This window comes from Mytilus californianus, unplaced genomic scaffold (assembly GCF_021869535.1).
Source record: "Mytilus californianus isolate M0D057914Y unplaced genomic scaffold, xbMytCali1.0.p SCAF_14, whole genome shotgun sequence".
NCBI classification, from domain to species: domain Eukaryota; kingdom Metazoa; phylum Mollusca; class Bivalvia; order Mytilida; family Mytilidae; genus Mytilus; species Mytilus californianus.
In genome coordinates this window covers 40,939,535-40,959,134 of record NW_026262626.1, presented here as the reverse complement: position 1 = coordinate 40,959,134, position 19,600 = coordinate 40,939,535, and the positions used below count along the sequence as shown (strand labels likewise).

The 19,600-nt window shown below is 34.9% G+C and overlaps 1 protein-coding gene across 1 annotated transcript in view; it reads left to right on the top strand.

Moving 5' to 3' along the window:
• Window positions 1-9,524: 9,524 nt before the first annotated feature.
• Window positions 9,525-19,600, top strand: part of LOC127724965 (uncharacterized) — a 58,996-nt gene continuing 48,920 nt past the window's right edge. Inside the window, exons 1-2 of the mRNA XM_052231965.1 lie at window positions 9,525-9,609; window positions 12,412-12,900. Coding sequence (XP_052087925.1) covers window positions 9,552-9,609; window positions 12,412-12,900 — 547 coding nt within the window. The 5' untranslated portion in view covers window positions 9,525-9,551. The remainder of the gene's footprint in view (window positions 9,610-12,411; window positions 12,901-19,600) is intronic.

The window sequence follows — 19,600 nt, the reverse complement described above, 5'->3', positions numbered from 1 at the left end:
AATGTAGCACCAAAACGATTATCTTGCATTTCATCTTGAATCCTGCATTTAAATATTAATGGGGGAGGGGTTGGGGGGGGGGGGGTTGAGTTGGCTAAGGAAGAACAAGATAATTTATTTATCAAACAGAGAAATGGAGAGAAGTGTATCAAGATCATATTTCATCCACGCAAAAGGTCGGAAGGGCATTTATTTGCTGTCGTAAAAGACTGGACAGGTACCTTCCTGAGTCGGTTAGGTAAGTATAAGAGAGGGAGGGACAAATACAGTCAGAACCGGATGTAGGGGGCAGGGGGCAGGGGCTCTTGCCCCCTTATGATGATACATGTATATGCAAATGCATAGACTTTTTACATGTCCTACTCTTAACGTTGCCTCGTTTGGCCCTCTACCTTTTCAAAAATCATGGATCCGCATCTAATAGCACGTATTCGTATATATAATCGTTTATTTACTTGAGATTTCAATTTTCTGTACATCATTTAACTTCTATTTGAAGAAACACTAACTTAAAGTGCTCTATATTAAATAAATACAGTGAAAATTTTGGAAGACGCAGACCTCTGTCTATTATTTCAATATGGTCAAAGCAAATAATTGTAAAAAATTGTCTTTTCACACATCGTTTTTGAACAAAATAGATATGAGCCGCGGACTTCTCCAAAAAGCTTTTTTTACACACGTTAACAATTTTTAAAAATACATTTTGCACCAAAATATGTTTATGTGTAAATTGTTTTAAAGCCGGCGTTTAGTCTTAGATACATGATTTTTTTTTATTAGTTGTTATTGGCTTTGAACTAGCTGTAAATAACTGCGAGTACTCTAAGATCAGTAATTTGTGTCTTTTTTGTTGTTAAGAATGTAAAAATACCCTGCCACGTCCGGTCTGTGTATTTGTTTGATGTTTTTTTTTCTTTGTATCGATCTGATGAGTTAATAGATATAAGTATAAGAAGATGAGATGAGTGCCAATGAGACAATAAGCCTTTTTCAACTAACTTTTATAGTTTGTTCTTATGTTGTACTGTTACACAACTGTCCAAGGATAGGGGAGGGTTGGCGCCTTCAAACTAGTTTAACCTCGCCACATTCCATATGTGTCTGTCCCAAGTCTGGAGCCTGTAATTGAATGGTTGTTGTTTGTTGCTGTCTATCATATTTGGTTTTTCGTTTATTGTTTTGCACAAGGTAGTTTGCCAGGGTAGTGGGAAGGTTTGACGCCATCTAGCATGTTCAACCCCGTCACATTCTTTATATGCCTGTCAAGATGCCTGTAGTTCAGTACTTCAGTGGTTGTCGTTGGTTAATGTCCGTCATTTTTAACCGGATTTTCGAAGGTAATATCGGTTAATAAAATGGTGATGTACAGCGGACGTCTGGGCGGATCTACGGGCGGCTGCCAAACAGTGTCAGCACAATAACATGAAAACGCTTTAACATTTTTTTTTCAAATTTAAATATGTTGTTTCCTGGGACTTAATGAAGGTCTAGTTCAATTTTCAAGATATTAGTATATCTCCTTTGTGAGTTATCGCCATTTTTAATATCTAAAATTGGAATTTTTAAGGATTTAGGGAGTGTCCTATGTAAGGGAGCTGCCATTTGATTTTTATGGGGGGGGGGGGGGGAGGGGGGCTAGGATGAAAAGTTTTGTCCTGCATTTTTTTTAGTTGTAATCTCTGTCCTGCCTTTTTATTTTTCACTCTATTCGGTCCTGCCTTTTTTTTAAAGTTTATCCTGAATTATTTTACCTAAATTGTCATCCTGACTTTTTTTTTGCAAGTGTCTCATCCTGCCTTTTTTTTTACTCAAAACTCCTGTCCTGCCTATTTTTTTCAAATTTCATCCTAGCCCCCCCCCCCCCCCCCCCCCCCCCCACCCATTAAAATCAAATGGTAGCTCCCTTAGACATTTTGTAGATAATTAAGTCTCCCTAAATCATATATATTCTTACCCCCACCCCCTTTCAATTTGAGATGTGCTTTTATCTTGTAAACGGTTGAGATCCCCACCCCTAAACCATATAATTATATTCTTGTATGGGACAATAAAACAAATCAAATGAAATATTTGGGGAGTCCCCGGGTTCACCCCCACCCCTTTCTTTTTGAAAACTTGTAAACGGTCAAGATCCACACCCTGAAACTATATATATTCTTGTAGGTGACAATAAAACAAATCAAATAAAAAATAAAAGGCGAGTCCCCTGGGGTCACCCCCACCCCCTCCTGTTTGAGAACTTGTAAACGGTCGAGATCCCCACCCCTAAACCATATACATTCTTGTATGCAATAAAGCAAATCAAATGAAATATAGGGGAAGTCCATGGGGGTCACCCCCACCCCCTTCTTTTTGATAACATGTAAACGGTCTAGATCCCCACCCGTAAACCATATATATTCTTGAATGGGACAATAAAACAAAACAAATAAAATTAAGGGGAAATCCCCTGGGGTAACCCCCACCCCCCTTCTTTTTGAAAACTTGTAAACAGTCAAGATCCCCATGCGGAAACCATATATATTCTTGTATGGGACATAAAACAAATCAAATGAAATATAAGACGAGTCCCCTAGGGTCACACCCACCGCTTCCTGTTTAAGAACTTGTAAACGTTCAAGATCCCTACCCCTAAACCATATATATTCTTGTACAGGACAAAAAAACAAATCATATGAAATAAAGGGAGAGTTCCCGGGGGATCACCCCCCCCTTTTGAGAACTTTAAAACGGTCGAGATATCCACCCCTAAACCATATAAATTAAACATTCGTCACAACTCGGCCGATTCCGTACCTTCATCTAATAGATGATATAGAAGGAGAGTAGCGGATTCACCCGAGGATTGCCGATTGGTAATTAAAGATCTATTTGTACGAGTTGTTTCCCTTAGGAGGGACAGATTGACCCTGTAATTAAAGATCTATTTGTACGAGTTGTTTCTCGAATTAGGAGCATACTATTTCATTGAAAACGAAGAGTTAGTGGAAAGAGAAAATTTATCTGTACGTGATGTGTGTAATCTTTAAGTTTGTCAAATCACTCAACTACATTAAATATTATTGTTAAGCTAAAAACTGTTGATAATAATAGTTATTTTCAATAAAAATAAATTAAAACGCCGTTGTATCAACCTCAATTATTCATGATCATGCTTTGCATAGGCAGTGGTTATAAATGTTGTCCTGTTTTAATAGAACAAATCTACTAATTGCAAAGGGAAACAACTTGTGTTAAAAGTGTGTAAAATAACAGAATCACATCGGTTATTGGCGAAAAGAGTGTATGCCCTACATTGTTCATTTTGGACATGGATGTCTAAGTAGCGCTATTTGATAGTTTAAAAGATCCTACTAAATGAAATAATAAAAATATATCATGCCTTTTATATTTGCAGATGACCCGCTTGTAATAATGTCAGAACCAGAGTGTGGCTATTAAACAACAATGTTTATAGAAATAAGAAGATGTGGTATGAGTGCCAATGAGACAACTCTCCATCCAAGTAACAATGTGTAAAAAGTAAACAATTAAAGGTCAACGTACGGCCTTCAACAAGGAGCCTTGGTTCACACCGAACAGCAAGCTATAAAGGGCCCAAAAATGACCTGTGCAATTCAAACAGGAAAACCAACGGTCTAATCTATATAAAAAACGAGAAACACTTAAGAACCACACCAACAAACGACAACCACTAAAACAAGTTCAATCAATCTTAAGACTTTTATAAGTAAGTTAGGATTCCAAAAATCTTTATATCAAATGATCAAAGATTATAAGCATTTGGGAATGTTATTATGTGCCAATCTGACCGTCTTAAGAATCAGGCAGTGGTGAAAACATGACAAACAAAAACTCACTCAACTTTACATTAATTTTAATTCAGAATGTATAAGGGTGCATGAATATAACATTCGTTTCCTTTCCTTGTTCTGGTAATTCAAGATATATATTGGTTGAAATGCACTAGAAATTGACAAATCAAGGGAAGATAACTCCATATTTTGCTATCATTCTAACCAAAATTTATCTAGATATTTCTCGAATTAACCGATACGCAGAAAAGACAGACCTACCATTTCTAACTCAAGATGAGGGTAACTTCAAAATAGGATAGTTAGGTCGGTGTTTTTTTTCGGCCATGTTTTGATTTTTTTCTAAATTGCCTGATTCTTACAAAGACTGGCACTTAAAGCCTTCAGCATATTTTTCTTACGCAGTTAATCATCTGTCTAAAAAAGCATCTAAAACTTGAAAAAAAATTTAATAAAAACTGTTTGAACCGGTACTACTATATTGCAGTGAAGTATCATGCCTTCTGATGTCCTCTAAGCATATTTTTTTAAACAGTTTTTTCAGAGACCCCTAATGTCCAAAATTTTCAAGTATGCTTTGTCCACAAACAGCACACACTAAGAAAGTATACACCCTCTTCGTTCTTTTGGTAGACCAGTAAACTTGCATACAAAGCAAGGTTCCCGTTTTTATTTTGCAGTCCGTTCGAAGTGTTAGCAATAAAGGATTTGAATTGCTGTAACTGTTTCATATATGACTGAACTATGAGGGGCTGGACAGGGGGTCCCTGGTACCCACTTTCCTACCCCCAACTTTCACTTTCCTTCTCCTAATTCCCTACTCGTTTGGGCTTGTATTATATTTTCCTTCGGTTTTGTATGATCCGTTCATCCTATTTCGACTCTTTAAAATTCAAGAGTCTATCCTAAATTAAGGTAAATTATATGCCCTTCCAAATACCGTTTCGATCCCTAACATCACTAAAGAGACATTAATTGTCGAAATCCGGATATGGTGTACTAAATTTTGCACCTCATGTTTGCGGTATACCATCTTCTCCGCAAGTTTATTGTTTTCTGTTTGGTATTTAATTAATAATTAAGATCCATGTTCCATGCATCTGGTGATCAATTTATTTGGCAATCGCCAATGGCAGTCAGCAGGGTTTAAGAACATCAGTTGTTTGACCTGTTAGTCAAATGCGTTTTGTAAAAATATACTTTTCACTTTTTGGTCCTTTGGAAAATGTTGTTTGTGCTGTATTTAGACCCTTCTACCAAGAAATTAGTTTTACATGCACACGTATAAAAATTGCGGTTTTTATCCAACGCAATCATAGGTTTGAACGTTGTTTTCAATTTAGACTTGTTTATATTTTTTCGTTTGGGTTTGTATTATATTTTCCTTCGGGTTTATATGATCCGTTCATCCTATTTCGACTCTTTAAAATTCAAGAGTCTATCCTAAATTGAGATAAATTAATATATGGCCTTCCAAATACCGTTTCGATCCCTAACATCACTGAAGAGACATTAATTGTCGAAATCCGAAAATGGTGTACAAATTTTTGCACCTCATGTTTGCGATATACCGGCCATCTTTTCCGCAAGTTTTTTTGTTTTTTGTTTGGTATTTAATTAATAATTAAGATCCATGTTACATCTGGTGATCAATTTATTTGGCAATCGCCAATGGCAGTCAGCAGGGTTTAAGAACATCAGTTGTTCGACCTGTTAGTCAAATGCGTTTTGTTAAAATATACTTTTCACTTTTTTGGTCTTTTGGAAAATGTTGTTTGTGCTGTATTTAGACCCTTCTACCAAGACATTTGTTTTACATGCACACGTATAAAATTTCGGTTTTTATCCAACGCAATCATAGGTTTGAACGTTGTTTTCAATTTAGACTTGTATATATGGGGGGCCTCATATATGAAAAATATCATATCCTCCGATAAATTATACATCACCGGGTTTGTGCTTACATGAACAACACGACGGGTGCCACATGTGGAGCAGGATCTGCTTTCACTCTTCCGGAGCACTTGAGATCCCCTCCCTTCTTCGACTTATGCTTTTGAATGTCCCGTTTGTATCTTTAGCCTCTCTTTTATACTCCTCGAAATAAATCACGGATCCTCATATCTAACATTCCGTCGTTGTGTCGTTTTTTTATTATTTTATCATGACGTCATGTGTTTCAAGACCTCATGACGCCGAATATTTGTAAAACTATTTCAGCGTAAATGGATATAAACACTACTGTGTAATTGTAAGTTAACAACTATAAGGGTAAGAAGGGGGACATAAGGAATGTTTCTGCTTACACTGTACTGAGTAACACGGAAGTGTTTACGAAAGTGTTTAAAGGTCACCGATAAAGCTAGACGTCTATCTCTTGAAAGGCTTTTTAAAGTATTTTTATTTTTTGCTGTGACGCCTTACTGCGACGCGTCACAACAAAAAATTAAAATAGCCTTTCATGACGTCATAATTATTTGCACTCCCGGTTTGCACTACGATAAAGCACCTTGCATATATTTCTTACAAAGGACCACTCTCCCGACCAGTACTGGCAGTAGTCTAAATACCCTCAAGTCCGTTAATTTTATTCGTTCGATAAATTCACTAACTTCTTTATCATAACCTTATAAGAACAGAACGACAGCTGAGCACGAAATACCGTCCAAATTCATTTTAGAATAACTATGTCGAATTGTCCCCCCTTTTTCCACTCATATCCCATACATGTACTGTAATTCATAATTGTTTGGGTGTTATTTGCTTAATTCCCAGTGGCAAATATGTCATGCCTGTTCAGGACCTATGCTTGAGAGAGCAGATAGACAGGCGTAAGGGAACATAGGAATGAGGGATTTTAAGCGGGAGTCAGGGTAGCAAGAACCGGGGGAATAGGGTGAGTGAAGTTAGGCATATTCTTGGGGGAAAATTGAGCGATTTTCGTCTGGAAGTGGGAGTATGGAGGAAAGGAATAGGGAGTGGAAGGGAAGGGACGCGGGAGTTGGGGTAGGGAAGTGGGAAATCAGGGATCACCCTGTCCGATCCTGTCCACCCCCTCTTGTGACAAGACATCAAATATTTGAAAAAGATAATATTAATAACATCAAATAAAAGTAAAACTTTCATATACTACTGTACACATATATACTATGAGGGTAAGGGAACATGGGAATGGGGGTGGGGCAGGGGAAAGGGAAATTGGGGAGAGGGGGAGTAAAATAGGGATTTTCTTGGGAAATATTTTTGACTGATTTACGTCGTTTTGGAGTAAGTTGGGAGGTAAGTGGGAATCAGTGACCCCCCTGTTCACCCCATCACATATTAAAGGTCTAGATATTAAATTGAAAGACTGGTTTAACAGGTGAAACAGTCTGTTGCTTTTTCCAAAAATAAAATGGCAAAAACCTTGGGGATAATGACGCTCGAATAAAAAAGGTAAAAAAGGCCAAATAAAGACTAGTACGAAATTGAGCATTGAGTTTTATAAACAGTTAATTCATAATTTATGTGACTATCTGTCCCATGTGAGAAGCTTCATTCAAATAAAGTATTCGAAACAACTATCATAAAGAGTTGTGATTTGTGGAGCCTGGAGGGGAAATACGATACAAGTGAACAACTGACTGTTACAACTTACAGGGCAATGATTTGAGAATGACGAATCGCAAAAAGTTCAAAATCGAAATTAATGGAGCTGACCTTTGTTAATCACAACAGCTCATTACAACAGCCACAGTCACTTTTTTAATTTCAATCCATACATAATTGTTAGAAATGTAAAAATATATCATTATACTATATACAATACATTTGTTCAAAATCTTTCGGAGGCGTTTAATTATTTACAGCTAAGAGTTTCAAGTAAAACTCGAGTTAGTGCGCGACTTGTGAAAATTTTTCTTAAATCTGACAGTTAAGATCTCACAACTCTGGACCGACAAACTGAAGCAGATAAGGAAAATGTCTCTCTACTTTCATCCCTAAATGCAATAATAAAAAAAAAACACACATTTAATGCCTTTTTTAACAGCATGCTGTTGACGCCCAAATAAAACATTTTGAACTTGAATTGCGCAAATGTGTCTTCATCGGTATTTAGAATCAGAAACAGTTTCAGGCGCCTCCGAAACTATTTGCCGATTGAGGACACAGTTGCTGCAATGGTCACCTCAAATGAAATTGCATTATGATTTAGTATATATAGGAGTCTTTATTTTATTGGACCCACCAGTATATCCCAAGAGCATAATACAATTACAAATACACAAAAATTTAGTACAGGCTACATTGACTTCTTAACTATTTAAAAAATGTATTGCCGAAATGAGTTAGCTATTCAATATTGGCAATTAGTATTATTAGTATTAGTATTAGTATTATTAGTATTAGTATTAGTATTAGTATTATTAGTATTAGTATTAGTATTAGTATTATTAGTAGTATTAGTATTATTAGTACTAGTATTATTAGTATTAGTATTATTAGTACTAGTATTATTAGTATAATTAGCATTATTAGTATTAGTATTGTTAGTATTAATTAGTATTATTAGTATTACCAACTACCATCTTTGCTGTCTATTTAATAGATATCTTAATATCGACTTTTGAACGTTTTGTGTTCAGCTCTCGAATACTTAGGATAAGCCAGGAATTTTTCATTATCGATTAATCGAAGTCTTTGATGGTATTTAAATAAATTCAAAAGCTATAAGGCACGTATCCTTCATCCTTAGCGGGGGCATGGTGTTTTTTTTGTTGTTTTTTTTGATAAATTAAAAATAAAATAGTAAAATCCAAATTTCTTGAAAAAAAAGAATGTTTGTAATGTTTCAGGCTTAGTGCTTTGTTTACATTGAACATTAGTTGAATAAATGAATACCACATTGAGTAACAAACAAAAAGTCAAGTTCCAGAGACTAGTTTTTTTTTATATCAAAGACGAAAAGATCCCATAAAAAGAACCGAGTTCTCTAAATCATTTTTTTTGTTGGTCCTTGAAGAAAATCTGCTATTATTGCAAAATACAACAATGTTGTCTGTTCAATGCAAATTTTGGTGGTCAAACCATTCGGACCACCACTTTTCGAGGACTCTGAAATAATGAATGGTCGGTGCCTTAGCAAAAACAATTTTAAGATGTGTCGTTAACGAATAGTATGAAAGCTTAGAAAAATACGATTTTTTTTCAAAAATTCTTTCTTAGTTATTTATGAATTAATATCTAAAAATCCCACTAAAATGCCTCATTGCATGATTCATTTTGAACGATAGCGTATTCGCTGGTTTTTGATAAAACAAATTATGTAAATAGACTATTTTCATATTACCGACTTTTGACTCCGGATTATATAATTTGTCGACTGGTTACCTTGGACATCATGGTACTCTGTCAAGTAAGAGCAACCAAAATAAGAAAGTTCAAACATATAATCGGTGTAATTTGAGGGTAAAGTTTACTGTTTTCCGATGATTTTGTAGTGAAATAAAAATGTTAAGCAGGAAATTTTCCCCCAAAATTGTACCGATTGAAAGCTTAGTTTTACTTCTTTAGCTTGCTCTTACCTGACTTGGTACCATGATGTCCAAGGTAACCAGTCGACAAATTATATAATCCGGAGTCAAAAGTCGGTAATATAAAAATAGTCTAATAAATTGTTTGTAAAAGTTAAAACTATATATGTGCATCTTGTAACGGACTTTTTTTTTAATTCAGATTTTGTACACATGTGACATGTTCTATACTCTATTTTGCAGACACGCAAAAATGAAACAGACATTTTTTAAAACTTGTAAGTATACATTTTCTTTCTTATTTCTTTTTGTTTTGTGTTCAATATATATAATCTTCACAATTTTCTTTTTGGTAAAAATATGAATTTGGCAAATTATTAAAAATCTTTTTTTTTTTCGTGATTGGAACGAATTTTGAAGCGTAAGAGTACACTTGAAAATCTGGACAAAGCCCAAGATTTTATGATAAATGAGCGATATAAACATTCAAATATGACATATCACATTACTACTGGTTATCATTCTGATTCTTACGGTACTATCATGATTATCATCAGAGTTATTTATTTCATTTGCTTCAGTCCTCTTGAACCATTGCTATGACGTCAGCCTATTTATAAACTACATTTTCTTTGGGGGTATACTGATTTACGTCCGTCCGTCCGTCCAATCAAAAAGATGTTTTTTTTTTAACGGAACTCGCAGCGTGTTTTTTCCGATTGACCATGTATGAAATTTTTGCCGCATTTTTCTCTAGAACTACGAATCAGGGCTTCAGAATTTGGTATCAAGCTTAACTGTGAAAATGCTTTATCGTGGCGTGAGAAGCGTCTCGCATCCATCGCCAACTTCCTGTTAACCAAATATGTGTAGTAAAGGTATCAGTAGTGAGCAATAGTCCATATTGTCTTAGAATTTTTTTTCTTTATATTTGACTTACCGGTTCGAATATTTTGTAAGAATGATAAGATGCAGTACTTGGAGAAATTAACACTGTTTCCCGTAAAAAAAAATAAACTTTTATTATTTTCTGTTTTATTTTTACGGGTTTTCGTAAACAATTTTAATTAATCCTTACTATGCGGGTCCCTCCAATTGATCAGTGTTTTCTTTTTTATGATGTGCTTTGTAGACGGTTGTTGTCTTTTGGTCATTTGTATACGCCCGTTTACGGGACGTATTATGGTATACTGTTGTCCGTCCGTCCGTCTGTACGTCAGTCATCAACCTTTTGGACAATAACTCCAAAATGCTTTAACCAAATTTCATGAAACTTCTACGAATTGTTTATATCTATTGACGTAAGTTCCCTTTCGTTTTTTTTTCTAATTTAGATTTTACGTTTCCTAGTTATGGAATTTTATTCATAAAAAGGTGGTATTTTCTATTTTTCGGACAATAACTCAAAAATGCTTCTGACAGCAGTTTTCTTGAAACTTTAGTGACTGGTTTATATCTATTAAAATAAACTCCCTTTAGTTTTTCTTTTATATATTTCTGATATGACATTGAGGAGTTATGGAACTTTATTAGATGAAAAAGCGACGGGCGTATCGTGCGCTCACGGCACAGCTCTCTATTCGTTTTTTTGTCATGGCGTTGTCAGATTGTCTTTGACTTATGAGTTTGAATATCCCTTTGTAATCTTCTGCCTCTCTTTTAGTTGGGGTCCTTTCCGGTTTCGGTATCTCTTTGTGTTCCCTAGCTTCAAAAGGAGGAGCTGGGAGGGGAAGGGGGTGTTAAGAAAGGTATTGTTTCACATAACATACTTCTCAGTCTGCAATAAGTGTAGTCGGAATAAGTCAAGTTATTTTTTGCTATTCAGCGTCATTTAATGAGATAAAATTCAGATAGATCTAGAAATATGGGGTTGCCATAAACCCTTAAGTCAAGAGCCTGTTATTCAGTGTTTGTCGTTTGTTGCTGTATGTCACATTTTTTGTTTAGTGTTGTTCATTGTTTTGTACATAAATCAGGCCGTTAGTTTTCTTGTTTAAACTGTTTTATGTTTGTCATTTCGGGCCCTTTGATAGCTTACTATGCGGCATGGGTTTGTTTATTGGAAAAGGCCGTACAGTGACCTATAGATTAAAAGTTGTTAACTTCTATGTTATTTGGTCTCTGGTGGAGAGTTGTCTCATCTGCAATCATACCACATCTTCTTATTTTTAAATTATTAAGATATATTTTAATTTTTATCATGTTTATTAATGAAAACAAAATCAATGTAAGTAATTATTATTCTTGCTTCTTACATGTATATAACATAGAATCGGATCTTTTTTTTTATCTGAAATTACTCGATATTTCTTATCAAAGATAAATATCACCACAGTGTAACGAAATTTAACGTTTCTCGCATCTTTAAGATAGATTCATGGTATACCGCCATCTTGGATTGTACTATCGCAGTACACTATCAGTCTAGTTATTTGCCCAAATCTGCAAATTTGTAGACAGATGTGCAATTTTATTGATTAGACAGTTTATATATATGACGAAAACTTGCTGATTTATTGCATTATCCCAAATATTTATACAAATACCAAACATTTGTGTTTTAGAATAAAGTTTTTCAACTAAGCAATTTTAGGGGAGATAACTCTTTTAGTGAAAAATGTATACTGGACTGATAGGGAAATTTTTAATTTTTACTTGTAGCAAGAAAACAAGTTCGGTGACACCATTTTTTCTTTTTATTTTCTTAAAACATATTTTAAAACCTATCTTCTCACAATTTATTTCAAAATTCTATCTCATAGATTTCTTTTTATGCACAAAAATGTGTTTTTTCATGATCATTCTAACCAAATTTAGGCAATTTTCAACGACTCGTAGCTTGAAAAATAGCACGGTGACCCATCCTTTTTATTATATTTTTGAAAAGAGTATAGTAAAATCTTCAATTTGGCAAAGTATAAGAAAATTCTATCTCGGGAAAAATATACCTATGATCTACCTTAAATACAGCTTGAGTGTCCTGAAATTTTGTCAGAATAAATATAGTTGTTGTAATTATATATGACGTCATGGTATTATACTGGATGCCAATACATTTAATAGTACTATTCTGATTTTAGTTATATGTTGTGTGCTGATGTGTGTTATCTGTCATGCTCAGGAAAATAACAGTTCTACATCCAACTTTCCTCCTGAACAGTACAACAACACATCGGGCAAAGTAAATAACACATCAGACGGAGGAAATAACACAACAGACGGCAAACCTCCGACACAATGTCCGCCAGGAGATCCTAAATGTAAACAAGGTCCCCCAGGAAAATGTCCACCAGATAACCCAAATTGTCAACAGAATCCATCTGAAAGATGTGCAGGGAAAGATCCAAGATGCAAAAATCTCCCATCCGATTACCCTTCAGATTATTATGAAAAACTGAAAAGATTGTTTCCTCGCAGAGATTTTACTTGTCCGGAACCATGCAGGAAAACTTGTTTAAAACGTGCACATTGTTTGACAAAAGACTATCGTTATAAGTATTCCTTTCCATTTATTAACCGCTTACAGTCCAAATTCGAGCAAACTGGAATGCTGATTTCTAATAACGGGGGTAAGTTGACATTGTATTGTAGAAATTTAGTTTTCTTCCTTCAGTTTATCAAGTAGGCACTAGAAAAATATAGATACGCTTAGGACATGGACCCCCATTTCTACTCTTAGTAGAGGTACGGAGCATATATACATGGGCTTATGGCATGGACCCTTTGAGTCTGCCAAACTGTTTGTCTGACCGAAAAAAGAAATTTGATCTTTTCTACTATATTTTCAACAAAAAAAATCAAAAAAATTCTGTCCGACCGAATGATTTTTTGTCTGAAATTTTGTCGGTGAGACAGAGTTTGGGATACTGCCCTTTTCTACTGAAACACAGAAAAAATGAGGTCCATTCCTAAAGCGCCTATGAAATTTCTTTGTTATTCCAATGCATATAGAGGTGTCAGACCACCAATTCAAAATCCCTATCTATTCAATCAAATTTTGCAAATTTCACAGCTTTCTAAATATTTTACCAAAGTTCAACTTCATAGAAACCAGGTATATCATGAATTGTAGTAATTTGTACATGTATCATCTTTCTACATGCCAATTTTTAACCTATGTCTAAAGTCTCGTAAGGAAATACTAATGTTCGGGAGACATGTACTGCTAAAAATAACGCCTGGCTTTCTGGAAATCTTAAATAAGTATATTGAGCCTGTTGTTCAGTGGTTGTCGTTTGTTGGTGTGGTTCATGGGTGTTTCTCGTTTCTAGTTTTTTATATAGATTAGACCGTTGGTTTTCCTGTTTGAATTGTTTTACACTAGTCATTTTGGGGCCCTTTATAGCTTGCTGTTCGGTGTGAGCCAAGGCTCCGTGTTGAAGGCCGTACTTTGACCTATAATTGTTAACTTTTTATACATTGTGACTTGGATGGAGAGTTGTTTCATTGGCACTCATGCCACATCTTATTTATATACACTATGGAGGGCATTAATCCTCAATGTTTAATGCAAACTCATAGACAAGTAAATTTTGGCTCAAAATGGTCTACATATATTTCTCTTTCAACAAAAGTTTCATTTCTACAAATTTGTTGGTTAGTTTAAGTAAACAATGCCATCAAAAGCACTATTTTTTGTCAGGGAAGGGCTACTTTTACATACGTTCTAAATTGTAGTGGGTGCATTGGTGGTCTGACACTTATAGAACACAATTAACAGCGTGCAGTTATCGTGGTATGGCGTTAATGTAATATTGTTTGAAAATCACTTTTTTGTGTGTTTTTTTTCTTCTTTAGGGCGGTTGGGTGTTTCTGTTGCTTTATTTTTCTTTGGAGTTTTGTTCGAACTGCTTTTTGTTTGACTGTTATTGCTAACACAGCTCTTGCTCACTGTTTATATAGTGTGGTTTTTAATAAAGCTAGTGCCGTACCTGAATAGAAATAGACAGGATTGGCAGCAGCTTTTAAATAAAACGCGACAATACATAATCCGTTTAGTGTTTTGAGACATTTTTGATTATTTACAGAATTGAAATAAAATGACTATAATACATTTTGTGAAACTGGACCAGTTAAAACACCTTTTCCATGTGGCGTAAAGCATTTTCTCTTCAGCTGTTAAATTTTACAGGAACATCTAAAGAGTCCTGTATTGGCGGGAATTATCAATTTGCTGTTGTGTAAAATCGCGAAACGTACCTACAATTTTTAAATGTTGAAAACATCCAAATTTTTTCAGATACCTATATAAAATAAGGAGATGTGGTATGATTGCCAATGAGACAACTACCCAGCAGCGTCCAAATGAAGTAAATTTAAGCAACTAGATGTCACTGTACGTCCTTCAACAATGAACAAAAACGTTAAGTCAGCTATAAAAAGTCCCGACATGACAAAATGTGAAACAAGTCAAACAAAAAGACCAACGTCCTGACTTATGACAGACAGCTACCAACAACAACCACTGAATTATAGAGGCACCTGACTTGGAATTGTCGGATTAAACATGTTTGTGAGCGCTGAACCCTCCCCTAATCTAGGATAGTGGTGTAATAGTAAAACACAGTTGAAAATGGCTTTACTCATCATATCGACACGAAGCACAAAAAAAAGAGTAAAATTAACATAAAAAAGCAAAACAAAACACAAAGGGCCGATCTAAGAATCTTTGCAGTTACTGAAAGCTAGTTCAAAGCCTAGCTCATGTTTAAACATGCAGCAAATGGACATTTTGAAAACCTTGTCGATATAAAAGTAGGAGAATAGGTGGCATGATTGTCAATGAGACATTTCTCCACAAGAGACAAAATGATGTAGATTTAAGTAACTATAAGTCACCGTATGTTATTAAACAATAAGCAAAATTCATACTGCACAGCAAGCTATACTGTACCCGAAATGACAAATGTAAAACAATTCAAATGAGAGAACTAACGGCCTGATTTATGTACAAAACAATAAACGAAAAACAAATGATCTACAGCAACAAACGAAAACCACTGAATCATAGGCTCCTGACTTGAGACAGCACATACATAATGTGGCGGGGTTAAACATTTTAGCGGGTGCACAACCGTCCGCTAAACATGAGACAGTGCATGGTACAACAGAACAATACAAGAACAAACTGTACAAGCAATAAACGAAAAGCAAATATGATAAACAGCAAAAAACGACAACCACTCAATGACACTCAATTGATGAAAGAATTTAAATAAAAACAATTTGAGACAGTAAAACACACTTATACGTCTGTTTTTGTCTTAACAAATAAAATAAAGTATCTGTATGGCCCCGCCACTTAGTGATCGGGACCATATTGTTTTATGCCTGTCCGTCATTCTGTCTTTCTGCAACGAACAATTATACGGATTTTTTTCTAAACGCCTCCACACATTGAGCTGATTTTTAGTATGTGAGTCTACTATGATGAGTTTCATATTGAGTTTATGTTTGGTTCCGCTCCGCTGATTTTTGCCGAATTCAAGGGTTTTGGACTTTGAAAATTTTCTGAAAATAACCGTTAAATACGGACTTTTTTCTAAACGCCTTTACATATTGAGCAATTTTTATGTCCCCGCCGAAGCGGAGGGGGCATTAAGTTTTACCCTTGTCCGTCTGTTCGTACGTCCCAAAATTGGTTTCCGTTCTCTAACTTAAGTTTGCCTCAACCAAATGTTATCAAACTTATACACAATACACAATGCTTATTACCACAAAACACAGATCAAGTTTGAATTTTGGTGGCGTCACTTTTACTGTTCTAGAGTTATGCCCCTTTATAAATGGAGAAATTGCAAAATTTTTCATTTCCGTTCTCTAACTTAATTTTGCCTCAACCAAATGTTATGAAACTTACACAATGCTTACTACCACAATACACAGATCAAGTTTGAATTTTGGTGGCGTCACTTTTACTGTTCTAGAGTTATGCCCCTTTACAAATGGAAAAATTGCTAAAATTTTCATTTTTTTTCTAAAAATATCAATGATGTCATTGTTCAAGTAATTTTTATACGCCCGTTTACGGGACATATGGTATACCGTTGTCCGTCCGTCGTCAACATGTCAGACATTTAATTTAACTCAAAAACTCTTTAAATAATATGCATGAAACTTTGGTGAATTGTTTATATCTATTGACGTGAGCTCCTTTTCGTTTTTCATAAATTTCAGATTTACCGTTTCTGAGTTTTGGGGTTTTATTCATTAAAAAAGGGGGAATTTTCCAGTTTTCCGACAATAACTCAAGAAAGCTTTCACCAACTTGCAAGAAATTTTTGTGAATTGTTTATATCTATTGACATGAGCTCCCTTTCGATTTTTATAAATTTTAGATTTTACGTTTATGAGTTACAGGGTTTTATTCATGAAAAAGGGGGATTTTCATGTTTTCGAACAATAACTAAAAAATGCTTTCAGCAGTTCTCATGAAACTTTGGTGAATTGTTTATATCTGTTGATGTAAGCTCCCTTTAGAATTTTATAAATTTTAGATTTTAAATTTCTGAGTTATGGGGTTTTATTCATTAAAAAAGGTTTTTTTTCAATTTTTTGGACAATAACACAAAAATGCTTTATGCAGTTTGCATGAAACTTTGGTGAATTATTTATAGCTATTGATGTAATCTCCCTATTGATTTTCATAAATTTCAAATATGACATTGAGAAGAAATTGAATTTTATTTGTTTATAGTCTGACAACAGATTTACTAAGTATTGCGCAACAGCACAGTGTATTGCACAACAGCAAGAAATCTTTAATTATACCCCACACAACGAGTTGCGGAGGGTATAATGTTTTTGACCCGTCCGTCCGTCCGTCAGTCCGTCAGTCTGTCAGTCCGTCAGTCCGTTTTTTACAGGAAATTACGATTCAATTCTTTTTCTAGGAGTTACGCCCCTTTGAACTTATCTACTTTAATGTACTACTGCAACAGTTAATGTCATCGCAACTCCCCTCAAACCACACAACAGAATTTCATGAAACCTTTTCAGATAATAAGGACATACTACGTAGATGTGCATATCGACAGGAAATTACGATTCAATTTTTTTTCCAGGAGTTACGCCCCTTTGAACTTATTTGCCCAATATACTACTGCAACCTATTTGTCATCGCAACTCCTCTCAAACCACACAACAGAATTTCATGAAAATTTTTCAGATAATAAGGACATACTACGTAGATGTGCATATCGACAGGAAATTACGATTCAATTTTTTTCCAGGAGTTACGCCCCTTTGAACTTATTTGCCCAATATACTACTGCAACCTTTTGTCATCGCAACTCCTCTCAAACCACACAACAGAATTTCATGAAACCTTTTCAGATAATAAGGACATACTACGTAGATGTGCATATCGACAGGAAATTACGATTCAATTTTTTTTCCAGGAGTTACGCCCCTTTGAACTTATTTGCCCAATATACTACTGCAACCTATTTGTCATCGCAACTCCTCTCAAACCACACAACAGAATTTCATGAAAATTTTTCAGATAATAAGGACATACTACGTAGATGTGCATATCGACAGGAAATTACGATTCAATTTTTTTCCAGGAGTTACGCCCCTTTGAACTTATTTGCCCAATATACTACTGCAACCTTTTGTCATCGCAACTCCTCTCAAACCACACAACAGAATTTCATGAAACCTTTTCAGATAATAAGGACATACTACGTAGATGTGCATATCGACAGGAAATTACGATTCAATTTTTTTTCCAGGAGTTACGCCCCTTTGAACTTATTTGCCCAATATACTACTGCAACCTTTTGTCATCGCAACTCCTCTCAAACCACACAACATAATTTCACGAAACTGTGTAGATAAGAAGGACATACTATGTACAGTAGATGTGCATATTGACAGGAAATTATGATTAAATTTTTTTTTCTGATACAATTTTTTTTTCTTACACTTATTTTATTTCTCCAATGACAATGTGGGGACGTGAGGTATGTGAGCGCGCTCACTAAGGTTCTTTAATTGAATATAAATTCAATTCACATAACCAATTTCAAGTTCTTTGACTACATTTATTCAGAAACCTATAATATGTCAAATATTTAATTACAATCCAAATTCAGACCTGTATCAAGCTTGAATATTGTGTCCATTTTTGCCCCAACTGTTCAGGGTTGGACTTCTGCGGGCGTATCCAGCTGCGCTCAGCGAAGCAGTTTATTAAAATTAGAGTTATCTTCCTTTGTCCATGATTATAGTTGAATCAACTACAATCAATGCTTTATACAATGCAATGTTTAATTTTGCCTTCCACTGATAAAACACAGATCAAGTTGAATTTGGGTAGTGTCACTTTAACCATTATTGAGTTATGCCCCTTTATAAATAGAAAAAATGCAAAATTTTTAGTTTCCGTTCTGTTACTTAAGTTTGCCCCAACTAAACATGAAACCTATACACAATACTTATTACCACAAGACTAAGATCCAGTACAAATTTGGGTAGCGTCACTTTTATTGTTCTTGAGGTATGTCCCTTTAAAATGTTGTATGCAAGCGGGGGCATCATCTGTGTCCATGGGGACACATTCTCCATTTATTTTAGTATTTAAGTCTACTATGATGAGTTACAGATCGAGTTTACGTTTGGTTGTGCTTCGCTGATTTTTTCCGAAATAGGGGCATTGGATTTTGAAAATATCGTGTAAATAACAGTTATACGGACTTGTTTTTCTAAACTCCTTTATATATTAAGCTGATTTTTAGTATTTGAGTCCACTATGATGCGTTACAGATCGAGTTTACGTTAGGTTTTGCTCCGCTGATTTTGCCGAAATTAGAGGGTTTGGATTTGCAATTTTCGTGAGATAACAGTTATACGGACTTTTTTTTCTAAACGCCTTCACATATTGAGCTGATCTTTAGTATGTGAGTCTACTATCTACAGATCGAGTTAACGTTTGGTTCTACTCCGTTGAATTTTGTTTAAATTAAGAGCTTTGGACTTTTTTTACTCCTTTTTTTGCGAGCGGGGCTATTGGTGTCGTTCCAACACATGTAGTTTCTTTGAGGCGATACTCTAAAAATCTGTTAAAAATACAATGTTATGGAATAGAAGCCATTATTTATTTCACACTCAAAAACCAAAATAAAAGATTAGAGAACAGCGCATATCTTGCTACTTTTTTAATTTCGACGTTACAGCAAAACCTTTATTACATACCAAAAGCTAACACCTCCCTATAAGTTCAAGACGATCCGTACCTTTATCACAGAACAATAGCTAACATCTCAC